This window comes from Ambystoma mexicanum, chromosome 11, assembly GCF_040938575.1.
Source record: "Ambystoma mexicanum isolate Mex_15411 chromosome 11, UKY_AmexF1_1, whole genome shotgun sequence".
In the NCBI taxonomy this organism is placed as follows: Eukaryota; Metazoa; Chordata; class Amphibia; order Caudata; family Ambystomatidae; genus Ambystoma; species Ambystoma mexicanum.
This window is the reverse complement of record NC_090934.1, coordinates 84387517-84404350: the sequence shown is the minus strand read 5'-3', so window position 1 is coordinate 84404350 and position 16834 is coordinate 84387517. Positions and strand designations below refer to the sequence as shown.

The 16834-nt window shown below is 50.2% G+C and overlaps 1 protein-coding gene across 15 annotated transcripts in view; it reads right to left on the bottom strand.

The window, feature by feature from the left end:
• ZMYM4 (zinc finger MYM-type containing 4) overlaps nt 1-16834 on the bottom strand; it is a 1943772-nt gene that overhangs the window by 666249 nt on the left and 1260689 nt on the right. For all 15 annotated transcript variants that reach the window (XM_069622579.1, XM_069622582.1, XM_069622583.1 and 12 more), the window contains 2 exons: nt 7857-8036; nt 7582-7673 (listed from right to left, as the gene is read on the bottom strand). In XM_069622579.1, coding sequence (XP_069478680.1) covers nt 7582-7673; nt 7857-8036 — 272 coding nt within the window. The remainder of the gene's footprint in view (nt 1-7581; nt 7674-7856; nt 8037-16834) is intronic.

Genomic DNA, 16834 nt, shown 5'->3' with positions numbered 1-16834 from the left:
GTCGGCTGTGCCCGAAGGCACAAGGGGGCCGCGTCCGGGACCTGGTACTTCTTCTCGTACTGATCCCTTCTCGCCGGCGTTGTGGATGGGTTCTTGAGGAGGGAGAGACCCTCATCCAAGATATCGTCCAGTAGAGGTACAGCGAGGACTGTCTTCCTCTTGGTCTCGCACCGTTGATAAAGGAAACCTTCCTTCTTCTCTTCCGGGCAGAGCTGGAAAAGCTCGGATGCCCTGGCGATCATGGCGTGAAACGATCCAATCTCGTCGGGCGGGGAAGCCTGGGGGGAGGTGACGACAGGAGATCCTCGTCGTAAACCTCGTCGTCTGTACCCGTCGCGGCCGTGTCAGTCCCTGTATCATCCCCACGTGTTGTGGACGGGGAGGAGGGCTGAGCAGGGCGCGATGGTTGAAAAGGAGGTGGAGGATGAATCCTCCTTCTCTTAAGAGGAGGGCTCCCAGAAGGGCCTGGCTCCGGGTCCCCCGTCGGGAGCGGTTCCTCCGTTGGTGGTAACGGCAGTCTCGTCCTTATCTCCGAGCATAAGGACTGTATAGCCAACAAAATGGCCGCCGAATTGTCTTGCGGCACTGGTTGAGGGGGTTCCGATGGGCGGTCAGGAGCCCCGTCGGCACCCTCGACGTTCTCGTCGTCTCCTACGTCGGGGTCCCTCCCGACGGGCTGGTCTTCTTCCATGCCAACGTCGTGGCCTAAGACTTCGATCAGCTCCTCCTCAGAGGTTGAGGCCGAATCCACGACGACCTCCTGCCCCCCCCCCCCTTTTTCTTCTCCGTCGGAGGTTTCACGGGGTCCTGTCGATGGGCATGAAAGAGGACTCCCTCCGCGGTGGCAGTGAGATTCTGGGCCCCGAGGTCGCCACCACTGGTGTAGCCTCCACAGGCTGAGCCAGGGCTGCCGCGACTGTCTCGATAGAGGCCTTGGCCGGATGGATCAAGGCTTTCACCACCTTAGTTGCGCTCACCGCCTTCTCCTTGGGGGGAGGGTCACCGCCTCGCTCCCCCTCCGATGGGGCATTCGAGCATGACCGGGGTCTCTCCAGGAGCTTCGCCGGGTGCTCGGCCTTCCTCTTACCCGAGCCAGAGCGTTGGCTCGTGCTTGATGGCGCCGGGGAGGATGCGCCCTGCCTGGCGCCCGTAGAGCCCGACCGTTCGGCGCTCCCGGTGCCAGTGGACTCGCGGTGCTTGGCCTTCTGTTGGACCCCCGTCGCCGGGGCGCCCTCAATGGTCTTAGAAGACCGCTCAGACTTCTTCTCGCCTGACGGGTTCTTCCCTTCCAGCCAGTTGGCGAGACGCAGATGGCGGTCCTTCATGGTCCGCTCCGACATATTGCTGCAAAACACACAGTCCTTCTCCACGTGCGTCTTGTCCTCATACAGGGAGTAGAGGCAAAGGGAGTGTTCGTCCTCCTTAAAGACATTCTAAAGCTGGCATCCAGGGCAGACCCTGAACAGCTTTCCGGGCGTCGAGCTTCCCTTCTCCTGAGCCATGCTCGAGAAGGGCCTGAGAAATTTCTGGAGTCCTCCAAAAGCGCGGCTCGACGAAATCTTCACCCTTGAGGGGCGTAGAAGAATCCGACACGGGTCCCCGTTGATCGGATAAAGAAACGGTGGAGCTTGAGGCTCTTTTGACCGAAAAAGAGAAAATGTTCCTAAGGAACAGCGCGAAAAAAGCACTAACGCTCGAGAGCAATAGCACAAGGATCCCAACACTTGAACGTGCGGTAGAAATCTGAAGATGGCTGCCAGAGGCGGGGCTTAGGGAGATGGCAGTCATTGGCTGTGGTCAGTATGACGCAGAGATCAGCGATTGGTTACTACTACGAAAGACAGATCAGAAACGAAACTGATACTGATTTTTCTTTACCGAGGATTCCCAGCCTGACGACGGGGAATATTTATGAGCATGTGAATCCATGCCAGACCCCATGCTGGAGAACACAATGGGTTTTTAGGCGGTAGCTATAGCACAGATCGTGGGCACGCCCATTAGGGCCAGCTTACCAGCCACACCCTGCCACTCCTAGCAAGAGCACGTGCAAAGGCAATCCATTATCAGCCACACCCAAGAATACACTTCGGGCTGCTTAATGGATGGAATGTTCAAGGTTAATGAATCCTGCTTAATGGATGAAATGTTCAAGGTTAATGCATCTTAAGTGCTATGTCCATAATAAAAGCTCTTTGGTGTTAAATGGATGTTCTTGTTTACTTTTGTTCATGAGCCTGGCACCCAGGTCTCCTGTGCATGCGACCCCTGCATGCCTGTGCCCCTGACTTCATAACCATGACATCTCCTTAGAGTCCGCCCAATGACAGAACCTAGTCCATTTACTCTTGTATTAGCTCATAGTAGACTTGCTCCTGGCGCCCTGAATGATCTCCAGGTTAGCCTGTGATAGGCTCAGGTGCCCGAGGTTGACCTGCTCAGGAACCACGCTGTCGAGGGCTAACTTCTGTGGGGCGGGGTGTATGACCCTGCCCCCCTGCTGGGACATGAGATGGGCTGGGTCCAGCGGAAGGTGAATGGGAGGTTTGTCCATGGGGCTGAGCAGTTCGGAGAACCACGGTTTCGCCGGCCACCATAGTGCTATCAGAATGACGCTGAGGTGACGAGTCTCCTTTATCTTGCGGATCACCCTGTGGACCACGGGTGTGGGAGGAAAGGCATAGGCCGTCATTCCGTCCCACTGTATCTGTAATTAGTCGCCCAGGGACCCGGAACCCTGCCCCTGCCAAGACGCAAACTGATGGCACTTCCTGTTCTTCCAGGAGGCAAACCGATCCAACTGGGGGTGCCCCCATCTGCTGAGGATCACCAGCATCACCTGGTCGTTCAATTGCCATTTGTAATTGTCCGTCCCAGTCTGCTGAGCCTGTCCGCTTCCAAGTGGGCCATGCCCGGGAATTTGACAGCCGTGAGGTAGATGTTCTCCAGGGCCCACTCCCACATGCTGAACGCTAGGCTGCACAGCGGAGGGCACCTGGTACCCCCCCTGCTTGTTGACGTAGTATATGCTGGTGGAGTTGTCTTTGGATAAGGACGGTCTTGCAGAAATACTAAGTTCCTGGACGGCTGCAGAGAAGATGTTTTGTCGTTCATTGAGAATCCTAAGCTTTGGAGTGTTTGTACTGTTTCCGACATGGTGCGTTGAGCCTTGGAGAGTGTTGGCCCTCTCACAAGCCAGTAGTCAAAGTATGGTTAGACTTGGTGACCTTCTCTGGGAAGGCTTGCCGCGATGGATGCTAGGCATTTTGTAAAGATTTGTGGGGCTGACATTAGGCCGAACAGCAGTACCTGGTACTGGTAATGGGCGTTGAGAACTACAAATCCTAGGTACTTCCTGTGTTTGAGGTGGATTGGGATGTGAAAGTACGCATTCTGTAGGTCTAGGGACCCTAGGAAGTCAGGTTGGTGAATCGCCTTGATTACTTGCTGTAGCATTACCATTTTGAACTTTTGCATTTTGATGAATTTGTTGAGGCTGCGTAGGTTCAGTATCAGACGCCACTTGGTGTCCGGTTTTCTTACTACAAAGTACCGTGCCCCCTTTGTGTCGCTTTGGCACCCTTTCGATTGCCCTTTTCTGTGGCAATTTTTAGACTTCTTGGAGTAGGACCTTTAGGTGTCCTTGCGTGTGCAGGATGGGCGGTGTGTTTGGGGGGTTGTCTTGTGAATTCTAGCAGGCCCCTGTAGGTGATTGCCTGCAGGACCCACCAGTCTGGAGTTATGCGTTGCCATCAATGAACATAATTGGACACATTTCCCCCACTTGCCCCGTATTTAGAGCATAGGCACGGCAATTGCTTCCCCGGTCTCCCATTCAGAGGGTTTGTTGGTGCCTCTGTGCTTGGTGAAAATCCTTTGATTTGTTGTAGCTTTGGATTTCTTCCTGAGGCCACTCTAAATGGACAAAAGATTTTCCTACTTTGCAGGCTGGTAAGCGATCGGGCAGTATCAGTGTCAGTTTGTATTGCCTTCAGTGCATCATCTATTTTCGGTCCAACAGATCATCACACTCAATGGGAATGTCTAACCAGCCCTGCCTTCTCATCACCACTCCATTTCTGATTTGTTTAAAACCGGTTTCGAGAAAGATCTACTGCAATAACAGTGCTATGGTTGGCCGCTTTTCCACACCCTTAATATTGCCATTGCCTCTTTCTTTTCATCCTCTGGCAGATGTTCCATCACAGGGGCAATCCTGTGCCACATTTCACAGTCGCAGCGTGACATTATCGCCATAGAGTTAGCTGCTTTCATTGTTGTTGCCCGAATTGTTATGACTTTCTTCCTGAAGACACCCAATTTGCGGCCCTCGCTCTCTGGTGCCAGAGTGCATTTATGTGCTAGCGAATGGACTTTTCTACTTGCTGCCGCTGACACGACCGATCCCAGCCTGGGTTGGAAATAAGGCATTTAGGTGTGGAGTCTGGTGCCTTAAACTTCTTTTCCCCCATCTGCTTTTAACGGCCGGTTCTGTAAACTGATGTCTTAGGGTGTGTAACCCCATTTCCCACATGTGATCAAATATTGGAATGGACACCACGACTTTCTCTACTTACCCCTGTGATCAAATAAGAAGCATTCTTTCTTATCCTCTGACGGAACCAGGCTAAATTCCTGACAGGCTTCAGAGATGGTGGCGTGAAAAGCTCTTATGTCGTCCGGCGGCGAAGGGTTGGGAGTTTCTTCCTGGGGTGTCGGTATCCCAATCGTTGCGCCTAGGGTATACAGTCATGGTAGAGTGTGTCTTGTGGGTTGTCGGTTTCCGTATCAAGGAGTGCACTTTCCTACCGTTCCTTGTCCCCGACAGCGGGTAAGGGTGGAGGCACTATTGCTGGCCTTGGTAGCACTATGGCCGAGGCGGCCTATACTGCATGGTGTCTCCCCTCATAGACTTCGCTTTCTAGTACGGGTGGGGTCCCACAGATCTGTGAAATGACATTGACCCTGTAGGTGATGTTGCACGGATGGAGATCTGGACATTGATGGTGACGTACGTGTGGACTGTGGTCTTGACCCTGTAGAGGGGACTTGGCTGGCGAACCGAGTGGTGAGACTGGTTGACGCTCTTCCGTTGGTTGCCATGCATACTGCACTTCCAGCTGGGAAGGCAATAGCCTGCAATTGTGACAGTACTGCTTCTAAGGATGAGAGGACTTGAATCAACAGCAAAGGTTGCAGATTTATGAGCAGTTGGGTTGGTTGACCCGTGAGTGTACTATCAGTCCCAAGACCGGACAACTGTCCAACCCCCCAGGGGCGACTGCGTGCCTCTGATGTGGCCGGTACATGAGGTGTTCTGATTGACTCCATCCTAGCGTAGGGTGAAGTCGAAGAGAGTGTGAGTGACTGCCCACTGACTCTTCTGAAGCCCAAGACTGGGGAATCGAGCCTGCTGGGACCTCAAAATCCAAATCAATCTTGTGCTGTAGAATGCCTTCCGGCATTACGTCAGAGTAACGGATTGGCGAGACTGGTGAGGTCACTACCTGTACCTGTGCATCCTCTACCAGATTAGCCTCCTGCTGATGTTTGGGTTGGCCTTCTGCCAGCTTGACTGTTTTGTGAGTCGGTGGCGCCACTCCGGGCATCTTTGGTCTGGGTCAGTAATTTTCCCCCAGTCGTGTACCCCTCCTATCCCCCAACTGGCTGATGACCGGGCCGACGACGATGCTGGTTCCGTCGTGGACTCTTACCTTGTGATGGACGACATCCATGAGTTTATCCCCCCCCCCCCCCCCCCAACCTGTCTGCAAGGTTGTCCGCTTGTATTTTATCCTGGTTGACGGCTGACTTGGCGCACCATAGTTGGTTTGATAATTGCCTTTCACTTGGTTGAGCTCGCGGTCGCTGAATGTGCCGTCGATGGGCTCGTGGACGAGATGTTCCTGGTCGATGATTGTGCAATCGACGGTCCCCCTGCCAAGGGTTCATTGGTTGACGAGAGTGCAATCAACGGGCTCATGGACGAGGGGTTACTGATTGGGTTAACAAGTTTGTGGTCAAGTGCGTGGCTGACGGAGCATGGGTGCGTTTCCCTGACTACGACGAAGGCCTTGATGGGCTCTTTGTCGGACCCTCTTGTCCCTTGATCATCGACGAGGCCCTCATATCTCCTACACTCCTACATGGCTGTGACGATGCTTATGTCTTTTTGGAGGTCTTTCTTCAGATTTGTCCCTTTCTTTGGATGAGGACCTCTCACCCACCTACGCACAGCAATGTTTTTAGTAGACTCTGAAGGTGGGCATTACCCCTCCTGGAGCTAACACACTAGTCATTGGTGCCAATCCTGAGGGCTTTGGCGCTAAACCTTTTACAGCTTTCAATCCTCAGCAGAGTGGCTGGGATAAAGGCAATATATGCACTCACAGTGCTTGTAAGCATTGAATAACTTTTTTTTTGCCTTACACTTACCCATTCCTTTCAAATCCAAAGAAGTCTCTTAGTACTGGAGAAAAAAAACTCTGTAGAAAGTAGGTTTTCTTGACAAACTTATTTCTCCTGAAGAGAAAGAACTCAAGGACTCAGAGCGTGAGACGCGGTATGAATCTGAAGAAGGGCTAGGAAGGAGGAGCTTTCTACTCAATGTCCCATTGGATGGGGCTAAATCACCCATAAAGGAGGATGACAGCATTCACAATGCACCTAACTTTTCTTTTAAAAAGTAATATCCGAAAGCTAACTGAGGATTCCCAGCTTGACGCCGGGGAATATTCACACCATGTAAATCTATGACAGATCCAATGCTGGAGAAGCAAGGTGCTAGGCCTCTTGTAGAAACCATGCAACAGAATACCCGAGTTCCCTTTACTAAAGGGAAGACAAATATTTTATCCTGTATTACCACTGACCAAGTTAAAATTTGATTGTTTCCGGTTTCAAACTATCAAACTCTTTGAGCCAGTTTTGAAAGCTGATGAAGTTGCCACTCAGTTAATTCAACTGCTGCGGAGATCAAAATCAAAGAGGCTTGCATCACAGTAGGGTCAACATGTTCTCTGAAAGGCTCTCGGTCAACTGTTATGGGTCGTAGATCACTGCGGAGATCACGATTTTGGCTTTGTGCTTACTTTTTTCTTCTAGCTGTACATAGCCGGCATTGCATTGGTTCCTTGCCCAAATCATTTAGCTCCTGGCTATCCAAAATAATGGAGCCCAGAAGCTATTAGCTCTTCATCCGCAAATTCAATTTATGCCTGCAGGCACGGAGGAAAAGGCTACTGGATGATAAACATCTATGCCCATCTGTTTCCTTGTGCTTTTTCCCCCCCTCTATGAAAAAGCTGGAAACTGTGGCCTTTGGCATTGAAATGTTCACTTGGAGAAAAAATGTATGAAAACACAAAGTCAGACAGAAACATAGGCATGCGTATGTGCTCATTTTACAAAGCGTTCTCTCTATCCATCCCTCTAGTTTTCCAAAATCATGCACATAGTAAGATATCCTGTGTTCATGAACAAAGAAAAATCCAAGATGGAGTAACACTGGTTTGCCAAAATGCCACACACTAAACATCACAGTTTTCAGAACACAAGAGGAAGACACAAATGTATGCTCACACGTCTTTTGGGCTGTGGAAATCCATCCCTGTGCCTTCGCCGTGCTCTGCGTGACAGAAGACCAGATCCTCTGTTCAGGGGGTCAAAGGCTTCTGGAACAAAGCATCACAGGTTCAGGCAGAGTGCTCATCCACTGAGCAGAAATCTAAACAGTATTTCCGAGAACAAATCGATTCCTTAGCTCATTTACAGAGGGTGAATAAAGCAGTTTTTCTTTTTCTTTTTTCTAAAGAGCATGTGTTTGTTCTGGCTAGTTTTTAGTGGTTGGAACAAACCTGTTGGAAAATCTGCCTCCAAGTCTTGCTCAGTGTCAACTCTGGAGGGTCGCTTCAACTCCGATTCCTGCTCATGTACAGCAGCTGACCTTAAAGCATAGTGATTCAGCTCATCCTCCCAACTGTGTGGGGTAGACACTGCTTCTGATTCTATGTCACCGCTGTAAGTGCTGCCTTGGTCTGTGAAAGAAGACAGGAGAAATATAAAGTAGTAAATAATTAACTTCACAGTGGTTCTCTTTTTATTATTTCTTTTTTGATTTTAAGTCCTCTCTTTCTTTCTCTCTTTCTTTCTTTCTCTTTCTTTCTTTCTTTCTTTCACAATATAGTTTTCAATTGACTATAATGTGGGATGTTAGCACTGATCTTCTATACTCTGGCCTGGTGGACAGATGTATAGAAGGCCAACCTAGTTTAGGGACAGGGACAACTCTGGGAGCTGTAGCCAAACCAGTTCAAGGTATCAAGGTGATGTGGTGAAGAATAGGTTTCAGCAAGGGTGAGCCTGGTAAGGGGGTCCTCAATGATTACACAGTTAAAAGTCAAGGAACACACTTACACAATTAAAATATGTATTTATGGCCATATAACACAATGAAGAATGACTACTAGCATGTAATATCACAGAATCTATATAAATAAAAAATTAAATGTTTGTTTGTTCAAAATCTTAAATCTATGAAAGTTCTTCATAGATTGCTTTGAAATTTTGACACAATGTTGCATTCGAATAGGCGTGTTTTTATATACCTACTATACATAGATGTCACACCTGTGACGGGTAAAAGCATGCTTTTTCTGAAAAACAGCACCATGTGTTGGACGTAAAAGCAACACATGCCATTTTACGATTCCATTTCAATGTTTACGATTTATAATGGCTCAAATACGTGCCGAGGAAGCAGCAGAGCGACGTGCAGCCAGACTTTAGGATGCACGGTTGTGAGCACAGGGATCGCGTTCTGCAGCTTCAGATCTGCTTTGTTCTCAACAAAATGAACGCGACCGGCTGAAAGAAGTCAACGAGAAACAGCAGATCAGCGTCAAACATGACTCTGTGCTCAACAATCACGTGATTACAATCGCCTTACATTGCGGTACAACCCAGCTGATGATTATAGTTTGAGCCGGCATGTTCTCAACGGCACCATGACTGAAGTGTGTCCTTATTGCAAGGCTCTGAAATTTAATGGAGAAACTAAAGGAATGTGTTGCACCGCCGGGAAAATTAAACTGCCTCAACTTGGAGAACCGCCAGAGCCATTAAAAACTACCCACAAGCATTGTCTTATTAGAAACGTGCGCTTTCTTTTTTCTTTCTTTTCCATTTAACCAGACTGAGCCACAGCAACGCGTGGCCGGGGACAGCTAGTACTAAATAAAATAAACATATATACAACCACTGGAGTAGGGCCAAATACATAACAAACCCCTGCAACGGAAGGGAAGTGTTAGTATTGTTGTGAACAAAATGAACCTTTCCCACCCCCCTAAGCGCGTTATGAGGCGAGTCCCATAGATCGACGTGTGATGTACGAGAGGGCCGTGCTAAGAAACCCTGCACAAACAATATTGCATGAATAACAGATGAATAGACTTAGTACGTGCATATAAAGAGGCGCCATTTTGTTATGGTAGATGCTTTCAGTCCTGCATGGCTGCGCAGTAAACGTAGGCCCGATGGATAAACCTGAACAGGCCGAGACGCTGATGGTAGAAGGACCTGCGCTGCTAATTCTCATACAAACTTCCCTTTGTTCCTTAACTGTTGCAATTACTTGTTATCCTGAAAATGAATGCTCGCTGCAAGGCTGCGACACAGCACCAGGCACCTTGCTGCGCGCACATTAATCACAGCCAGGCCAACAGTAGACCTCCAACTCCCACCCATCCCACCATGAGTTATGACACCCACAACTGACCCAGTCCAAGACACCCGAATTCAGTGATAGTAGGTGACCTCAAACCACAAATCATAAAACCAGTGGTCACAAAATAACTGAACCAACGCGACCATTTCACCTTATCCCATAATGACACTTTGTAATACGAGGTACAGGGAGGCATACATTCTAGTCCAAAGCGAGTGTGGAAGCCTTGGGTGCGGAGAGTACGATATGAACTGAGCGAAGAATATGTTGGTCAGCATGATCGTGATCCTCCCCCTGTGCCAGCCCCCAAGTTTCCAGGTGCACGCCATAATGATAGAGTAGCAATGTCTTGCAATAATAACTTATGAAGAACATGAATGGCCTACACTCCCTGGACAGATGAGCCCAGCTGACCCCATCTGATGGAAGACTGCATCCCTTATGTAGCAGGCCCATGTATATGGTCTCACCAACCAGCCACATGGGTTTTTACTGTATGTGATGACGATGTGCTGCCTTATAACCTTTTGCTTGTACTAATGTTTGGCAGAACGTTCTCGAGCAGCAAAGTTATTTGCTGGCCACCTTATTTTTTATGCAATTAAAACTCGTTATGCTTGCAAGAAATCTCTTGGCTTTTTTTTCCCTAGCTGGTTGTATTTTTTCCTGTGGTGAGCATTCAGGGGCGTGTTGTCAATATGCAGCACTACAGGTCCACAGAGATACCACACTAACTTTAAAGGTCCTTCCATAAGATGTATGGGGCCTTGTGCCCAAAGGTTCTCCAATGCCCTCAGTTTTGGGAGACAGGAAAGAGTTAGTGAAGAGCTTCTGGGGTCCAATGAACAGTTCCAAGGGATAGAGGACAAGTTGTTCTAGTGAATACAGGTATCCGCACACTTTCAGAATGCTTGCACGAGCAAGCAATGGCAAAGCCAAATTTCTAAAAGTAAACAAACTTTTAAAGGGGACATGGGGGTAAAGGTAAGTACTGTTAAAACTCACCCCCCGTACTCCGATTCATCTTAGGACTTGGCCTGGTCTCAGGTGTAGGTCCAAGTTCGCTTCTCCTGCCGCCGGCTTCGGTCCTTGATGCATAAGGTTTGCAGGTTCGAGCACTTCTACGGTCGGCGACAAATGCTGGTGCACGGTCTTCACAATGGAGAAATTCTAAGTTACTCACCGTAGTGACTAACGTACTCTTTGTCCATAGTCCCCTTTCCTCTATACTGCATGGGCGTCTCTTCCAATACACGGGAGACGGAATCTTTCTCACCAGAAAAAAATCTTTCCCCTTAAATGTAAAGGCACGCGCGGGTGTGGCCCAGGGAGCATGCGCTGCCCTGAAGCCGCCCTCCGGCGCTACACCTCAGTCCCCATTGATGCGTTGATAATAGATTTAACATTGCCTAGTGACACCAGTATTATTAGGGGGGAGGTTGGTGGGACGCATGGAGGAAAGGGGACTATGGACTAAGAGTACGTTAGTCACTACAGTGAGCAACTTATAATTACTCTTAAGTCCCATCCCCTTTCCTCCATACTGCATGGGCGATTACAACTGAATGTAGCCGCATGGTGGAGAGAAGACCCTCCTTTAGCAAATAGATTCCTGAGAACCGCCTGTCCAAAAGCCGCGTCAGATCTAGAGCCGGCATCCAAACAGTAATGCTTGCAGAAAGCCGAGTGAGTGGCCGCCCTGCTTATGACTTGCCAAGGGACATGGTACTGGAATGTGATGGCCGTTGCCTTGGCCCGACTGTGTGGGCATGCATGTTGGCCGGCAGTGGCTTGTGCTGGCCCTTGTACGCTTCCTTGATGGCTGAGACCATCCAGCGGGATATGGAGGCCTGATAGCCTGGTCTTGAGCCTCTGAAAATGACGAACAGGGCGTCCGATTTGCAGAAGCCCTTGGTCCTGTCCAAGTAGAATTTTAGGGAATGTCTGACATCCAGGCAGTGCAGCACTCTGTGCTTCGTCCTTAGGATCGGCAAAGAGCGTAGGAAAGACTATTTCCTTGTTCACGTGGAAAGCAGACGGCACCTTGGGCAGCAATGCTGGGTGTGTCCGCAGGACTACTTTGTCCCTAGTTTCGAGGCGACCAGCGCCTGGATTTCGCTGACTCTACTAGCAGAGGTGAGGCCGACTAGTAAGGCTGTCTTGATGGTGACGAGCCTGATGCCCGCAGATGCCACTGGCTCAAGCGGTTTGTGCGCCAGGGCGCCCAAGACTGTTGAGGACCCACACGGGGTGCGGCCTCTTGACGGGCGGGTAGAGCCTTGTGAGCCCAGTCAAATGTTTCTTGACGATAGAATTGGAGGAGAAGATCCCCCTCCTCCAAGTTCCTGTAAGCCCTGATGGCTGCGAGGTAGGTACGGCTGGAATCCACCTGCACCCCAAAGTGGGCGAGGTGCGCCGAGATGGGGAGCACGTTGTCCATGCCAGGGGGTCGATTTCCTTGGAGTCTGCCCAGGGGCAGAATCTGGCCCATTTACTTTTCTACTGGGCCTGGTAGCCTTGCTGTGTTACCTGCTCAGGCACCACGCTGTGAGGGCTAGTTTCTATGGCGCGGGATGGATGACCCTGCACCCCTGCAGCGCCAAGAGATGTGCTGGGCCCGTTGGTAGGTGAATCGGAGGTATATCCAAGAGGCTGAGCAGTTCCAAAAACCATGGCCTGGCTGGCCACCATGGAGCTATCAGAATGATGTTGAGTTGGCGAGGCTCCTTGACCTGGCAAATCACTGTGAATCAGCGGTGTGGGCAGCAAGGTCTAGGCCTTCATGCCGTTCCACTGAAGCCGAAATGCGTCGCCCAGGGAGCTGGGGACCTGCCCCTGTCAGGAGGGGAACTGAGGACACTTCTTGTTGCAACAGATGGCAAAGAATACCACCTGAGGATTACACCACCTGTTGAAGATCTCCTGAATAACGAGGTAGTTTAGCTGCCACTCGTAATTGTCTGCTCCCAACCTGCTGAGCCTGTCCGCCTCCAGGTTGGATTCCCCCAGGAGGTGGACTGCCGTGAGGTAGATGTCGTTTTCCAGGGCCCACTCCCACATGCTGATTGCCAGTCTGCACAGAGAAGGGGATCTGGTGCCTCCCTGCTTGTTGACGTAGTACATGCTGGTCGAGTTGTCTGACTGGATAAGAACAACCTTGCCCCTGAGAAGTGGTAGGAATGCTCTGAGCGCTAGTCAGATGGCGTTCAGCTCTAACCAATGGATGTGGTATTCCTGCTCCTGTCGAGTCCAGCTGCCGTGCACCGAGATATCATCCAGAGTGGCTCCCCAGCCCTCGAGCAAGGAGCCTGTGGTGATGGTGGCCTGCGGGGTGGGAAGCCGAAAGGGCTTGCCCGTCCGTAGGTTGCAGTCCCTGGACCACCATGTTCGGTCCGGGTGGCGAGATGGAGGAACGTTGATCATCTCAGACTGGGAGCCCTGCTCCTGGTTCCATGAGGCTGCAAAGTGCAGCTGAATCCTCCTCATCCTCAATCTTGTGTGTGGAACGGCTAATAGGACTGCCGCCAAGAGACCCAGGAGATGCTGGTACAACCATGCCAAGGTCAACTCTCTGCCGAGGAAGTGGGTGGTGGCCCTCTTGATGGCTGAGATCTTGTCCTCCAACGGAAATACCTTTTCGGAGCATGTGTCCCAAATTAAGCCCAAGAATGTCAGAGCCTGCGTGGAGTGCAGCTGCGACTTCGTGAGATTGAGCGAGAATCCCAGATAGTGCATTGTGTTCATAAGGGCATGGGAAGAGTGGTGAACTGCTTCCGGAGATGTAGCCCTGACGAGCCAGTCGTCGAGGTATGGGTAGATGTGGAGGCCCTGCGCTCTGAGGAGGGCAGCCACCGTATTCATGAGCCTGGTAAAGACCCCAGGGGCTGAGTTGAGGCCAAAAGGAAGGACATCGTATTGAAAATGGTAGCCCATGATCCTGAACCGTAGGAAATAACTATGGGGCTACCAAATCGGGATGTGTAGGTACGCGTCCTTCAGATGCATGGAGCACATCCAGTCTCCCTTGCACAATGTCTCTGCTATAAAAGCTGGCGTAACCATCTTGAATTTTTGTAGGGGTGTTAGGGAGAATTATCATTCAATGGCTAATTTCGCTTACCTAGTGAGTCCTCAGAAGCTTTTCTGGATTTCTGGAGTTATTATTTTCACTTGTTAAGAGTGTGAGCTTTTCCCCCACTCTTACCCATGTTTTGCCATGTGCATTTCATCTGTTTTTGTGATTGTGGGCTCTGGAGTACATCACTTCAGTAGCCCCCTTCTTTTGTGTGTTACACAGCACCTTCAGTGCAGTGACACAGGGTTGTCTTTTAGACTTCCCACCAACTCCATTTCTGGGGCTGACTACTGTCCCCCAGAAAAGGGTAAAGTTGCCATTAACTTTACATAGTCATTTAACCACAGATCCGGTACACCTCATATTACATGGAGTATTGGAAAGGGTTACTTCTTAGCCCTTTTTATCTGTACATCCTAGAGCCTTGTTTTGCTCTTTTAACATTTAGACTTGGCTGGTGGCAGTGGCATCTACCCTAACCTTTCGACTGCGTTTATACTATATAAACGTTGTATTGTTTTAGGCTATTATATTAGCCTCGAACACAAATCCGCTTGACCAAATACTTTTTCTTTTTGCTCCGGTCGGGTTTATTCGCCATTCCTTTTTGTTAAAGTCCTTCTTGTGTTTTACTTGCGCGGCAAACCAGGTTTGCCTTCTTTGTTCACCGTCTTTTGGTGGGCTTCTGTCAAGAAGCCCTCGTCTAGGCGCCTGGGTGTCTAGGTGGGCGGAATGTGAGGGAGGGGTGTAGTCACACCCTGCACAGGGTATCCTAGGAAACCCAAGTCGCACTTTGCCATGATTGGCTGAGGTGGTTGTCCGAGCTGACAACCCCCCTGCTGCGTGATTGACAGCCATGCCATGTCAATAAGGGATTTGCGCATAAAAGGCAGGACTCTTGGGCTGGAAGTCAGAGTTGCCACTGGAACTACAAGGAACCGAAGAGAGCGGAGAAGACGACGGCTGCTGCAACTATCCCGTCCCGGTGAAGCCTTGCTGCAGTCCTGAGCTATCTACCCTTCGACGACCAGAGAAGATCCAGTCCGGAGTCTTCTTCCCTTGAGCCTGGTGGGGTTAACCAGCTCATCTTCCACAGCCAGAGGATCCTCCTCTTGGTTGAAATCGCCTTCACACTGCTGTAGTGGTCCGGATAGCCATCTGAAGAGCCTCTCCTGTTTTTAAGGAGCGCACCTTTTATTCATCGTCGCTGCGGCTGGCTTCATTCCTGCGTAGTGCAGACTCCTTCAGATGTCGTCCTCCTTGCTGAAGCTCCAGGAACCGTGGGTCTGCAGGAAACTACCAGCAAAAACTGCCGTGGCACCAGCTTCTTTCTTGAATAAGGTACTGTGTTCTGCTTCGAGGAGCTAGGGTGAATCCATTTTCTCCTCCCCCCTCCAAGGCTTGTCCTCATCTTCACTCCTTCTTATAACTTTTGCTTCCTCTGTTGACAATATCTAAATACTCCTGGCAACGTTGAATCTTGAACTGTCCGACTGTGTGATCCTCAACAACAGGAACCCGGTTCCACTTGACACTGGCTCCAGCCTATTGACTATTCCATTTCTGTCAACTAGCGTTCTCTGATTCTGTCTGCTCTGACAACAGTATTGCCTATGATTTTTGCCCACAACTCTCTCTGGTTAACTCAAGTGCTAAGTGTGTTTTTGCCCCGGTAACATTTCTTGCCGCGGATACGCGTACCTTTCGTAAGACTGAACTGTCATTACTGTCAAAAAGTGACTGCATAAGAATTCCAGGTAACATCTTTTGTTTCACAACACCGGTCCGTTAAAACATAGGGTACTTACCTTGAGTTATTCTGTACCAAGTGAATTGGTTGGTTGTAGTGTATTTTACGTGTGGTTTTGAATTTCTATAAGTGTTGTGTTTATAACAAATGGTTTAAAAATAAATGTACTTATGTTTTTTACCTGAAACCTTGAGTCAGTGTTTGCTTGAGTCACAATAATTGTGGTCCCTTTGTGTAATCTCTGCTACTGCTCATATACTCGTGAGATAAGCCTGGCTGCTCTGCTAATGCTACCACTTTAACAGTGTAGTACAGGCTTGTACCAAAGGTGAACTTGTATTACCACTTGTAGGCTTAATTGTGTGTAGTGGTCCCTAAGGGCACTGCACAGGAGTCTGCCTAACAAGTGGTAAGAAGAGGTTGAGGGTGGAAAGGTCCAGCACAACTCTCAGGCCCGCCTGGTTCTTCTGAATGGCGAAAATCCTGGAGTAAAAGCCCAAGCCTCGCTGGGAGGCTGGGACTTCCTCTACTGCCGGGCTCTCTACGAGCGACCGGATCTCTGCCAGAAGAGTTGCTGTCCCAACTTGAGGGAGTGGAGGGGAGGAGGGAGGAGAGGCTGGGGTGGGTAGACAGTACCCCGTGGATACAACAGAGAGAATCCAGTGGTCAGTGAAATTCTGGTGCCAGAAATGTGCATGGAGAGCAAGCCTGCCCCCCACTGGAGACACGTGGACCCGAAGGGGCGTGTCATGCCTTCATTCCCTCGGAGGCTGTTGCAGAGGAGGGGGATTGGAAAAAGCCCTTATTCCCCTCCCTCCCATTTTTGTTGCTTGTGCCGGTTCTGAGACGGCGAGAGCGGTCCGGCTACCTGGATCTCCATCAGTGGAAGTCTCGGAACCCTTCATACGTACACCCCCTGTCGGAGCACTGCGGTCACTGGGTGTACGACTTAGGCGTGGTCTTTGTCAAGATGGATAATGACTTGGCCGTTTGTGAGCCGTTTTTCTTTTTGTCCAGCACCTCGTCCATGGTGGAGTGGAAGAGGCGGCCCCCCACACACACACATACCCTCGAACGCTAGATCTAATATGCGTTCCTGGATGTCCGGGTTGAATTTCATGGCCCGGAGCCAGGCCGTCCTTCTCATGTCTGTGGCGATACAGATACCATGGCCAGAGGTGTAGATATGGGCCACAGTGGATTCCATGAGGTCACGTGCCACCAGCTTGGCCTCTGCCAGCCCCGCCTTAAAGCGCGATTGGCTCTGCATAGGGAGTTCCGG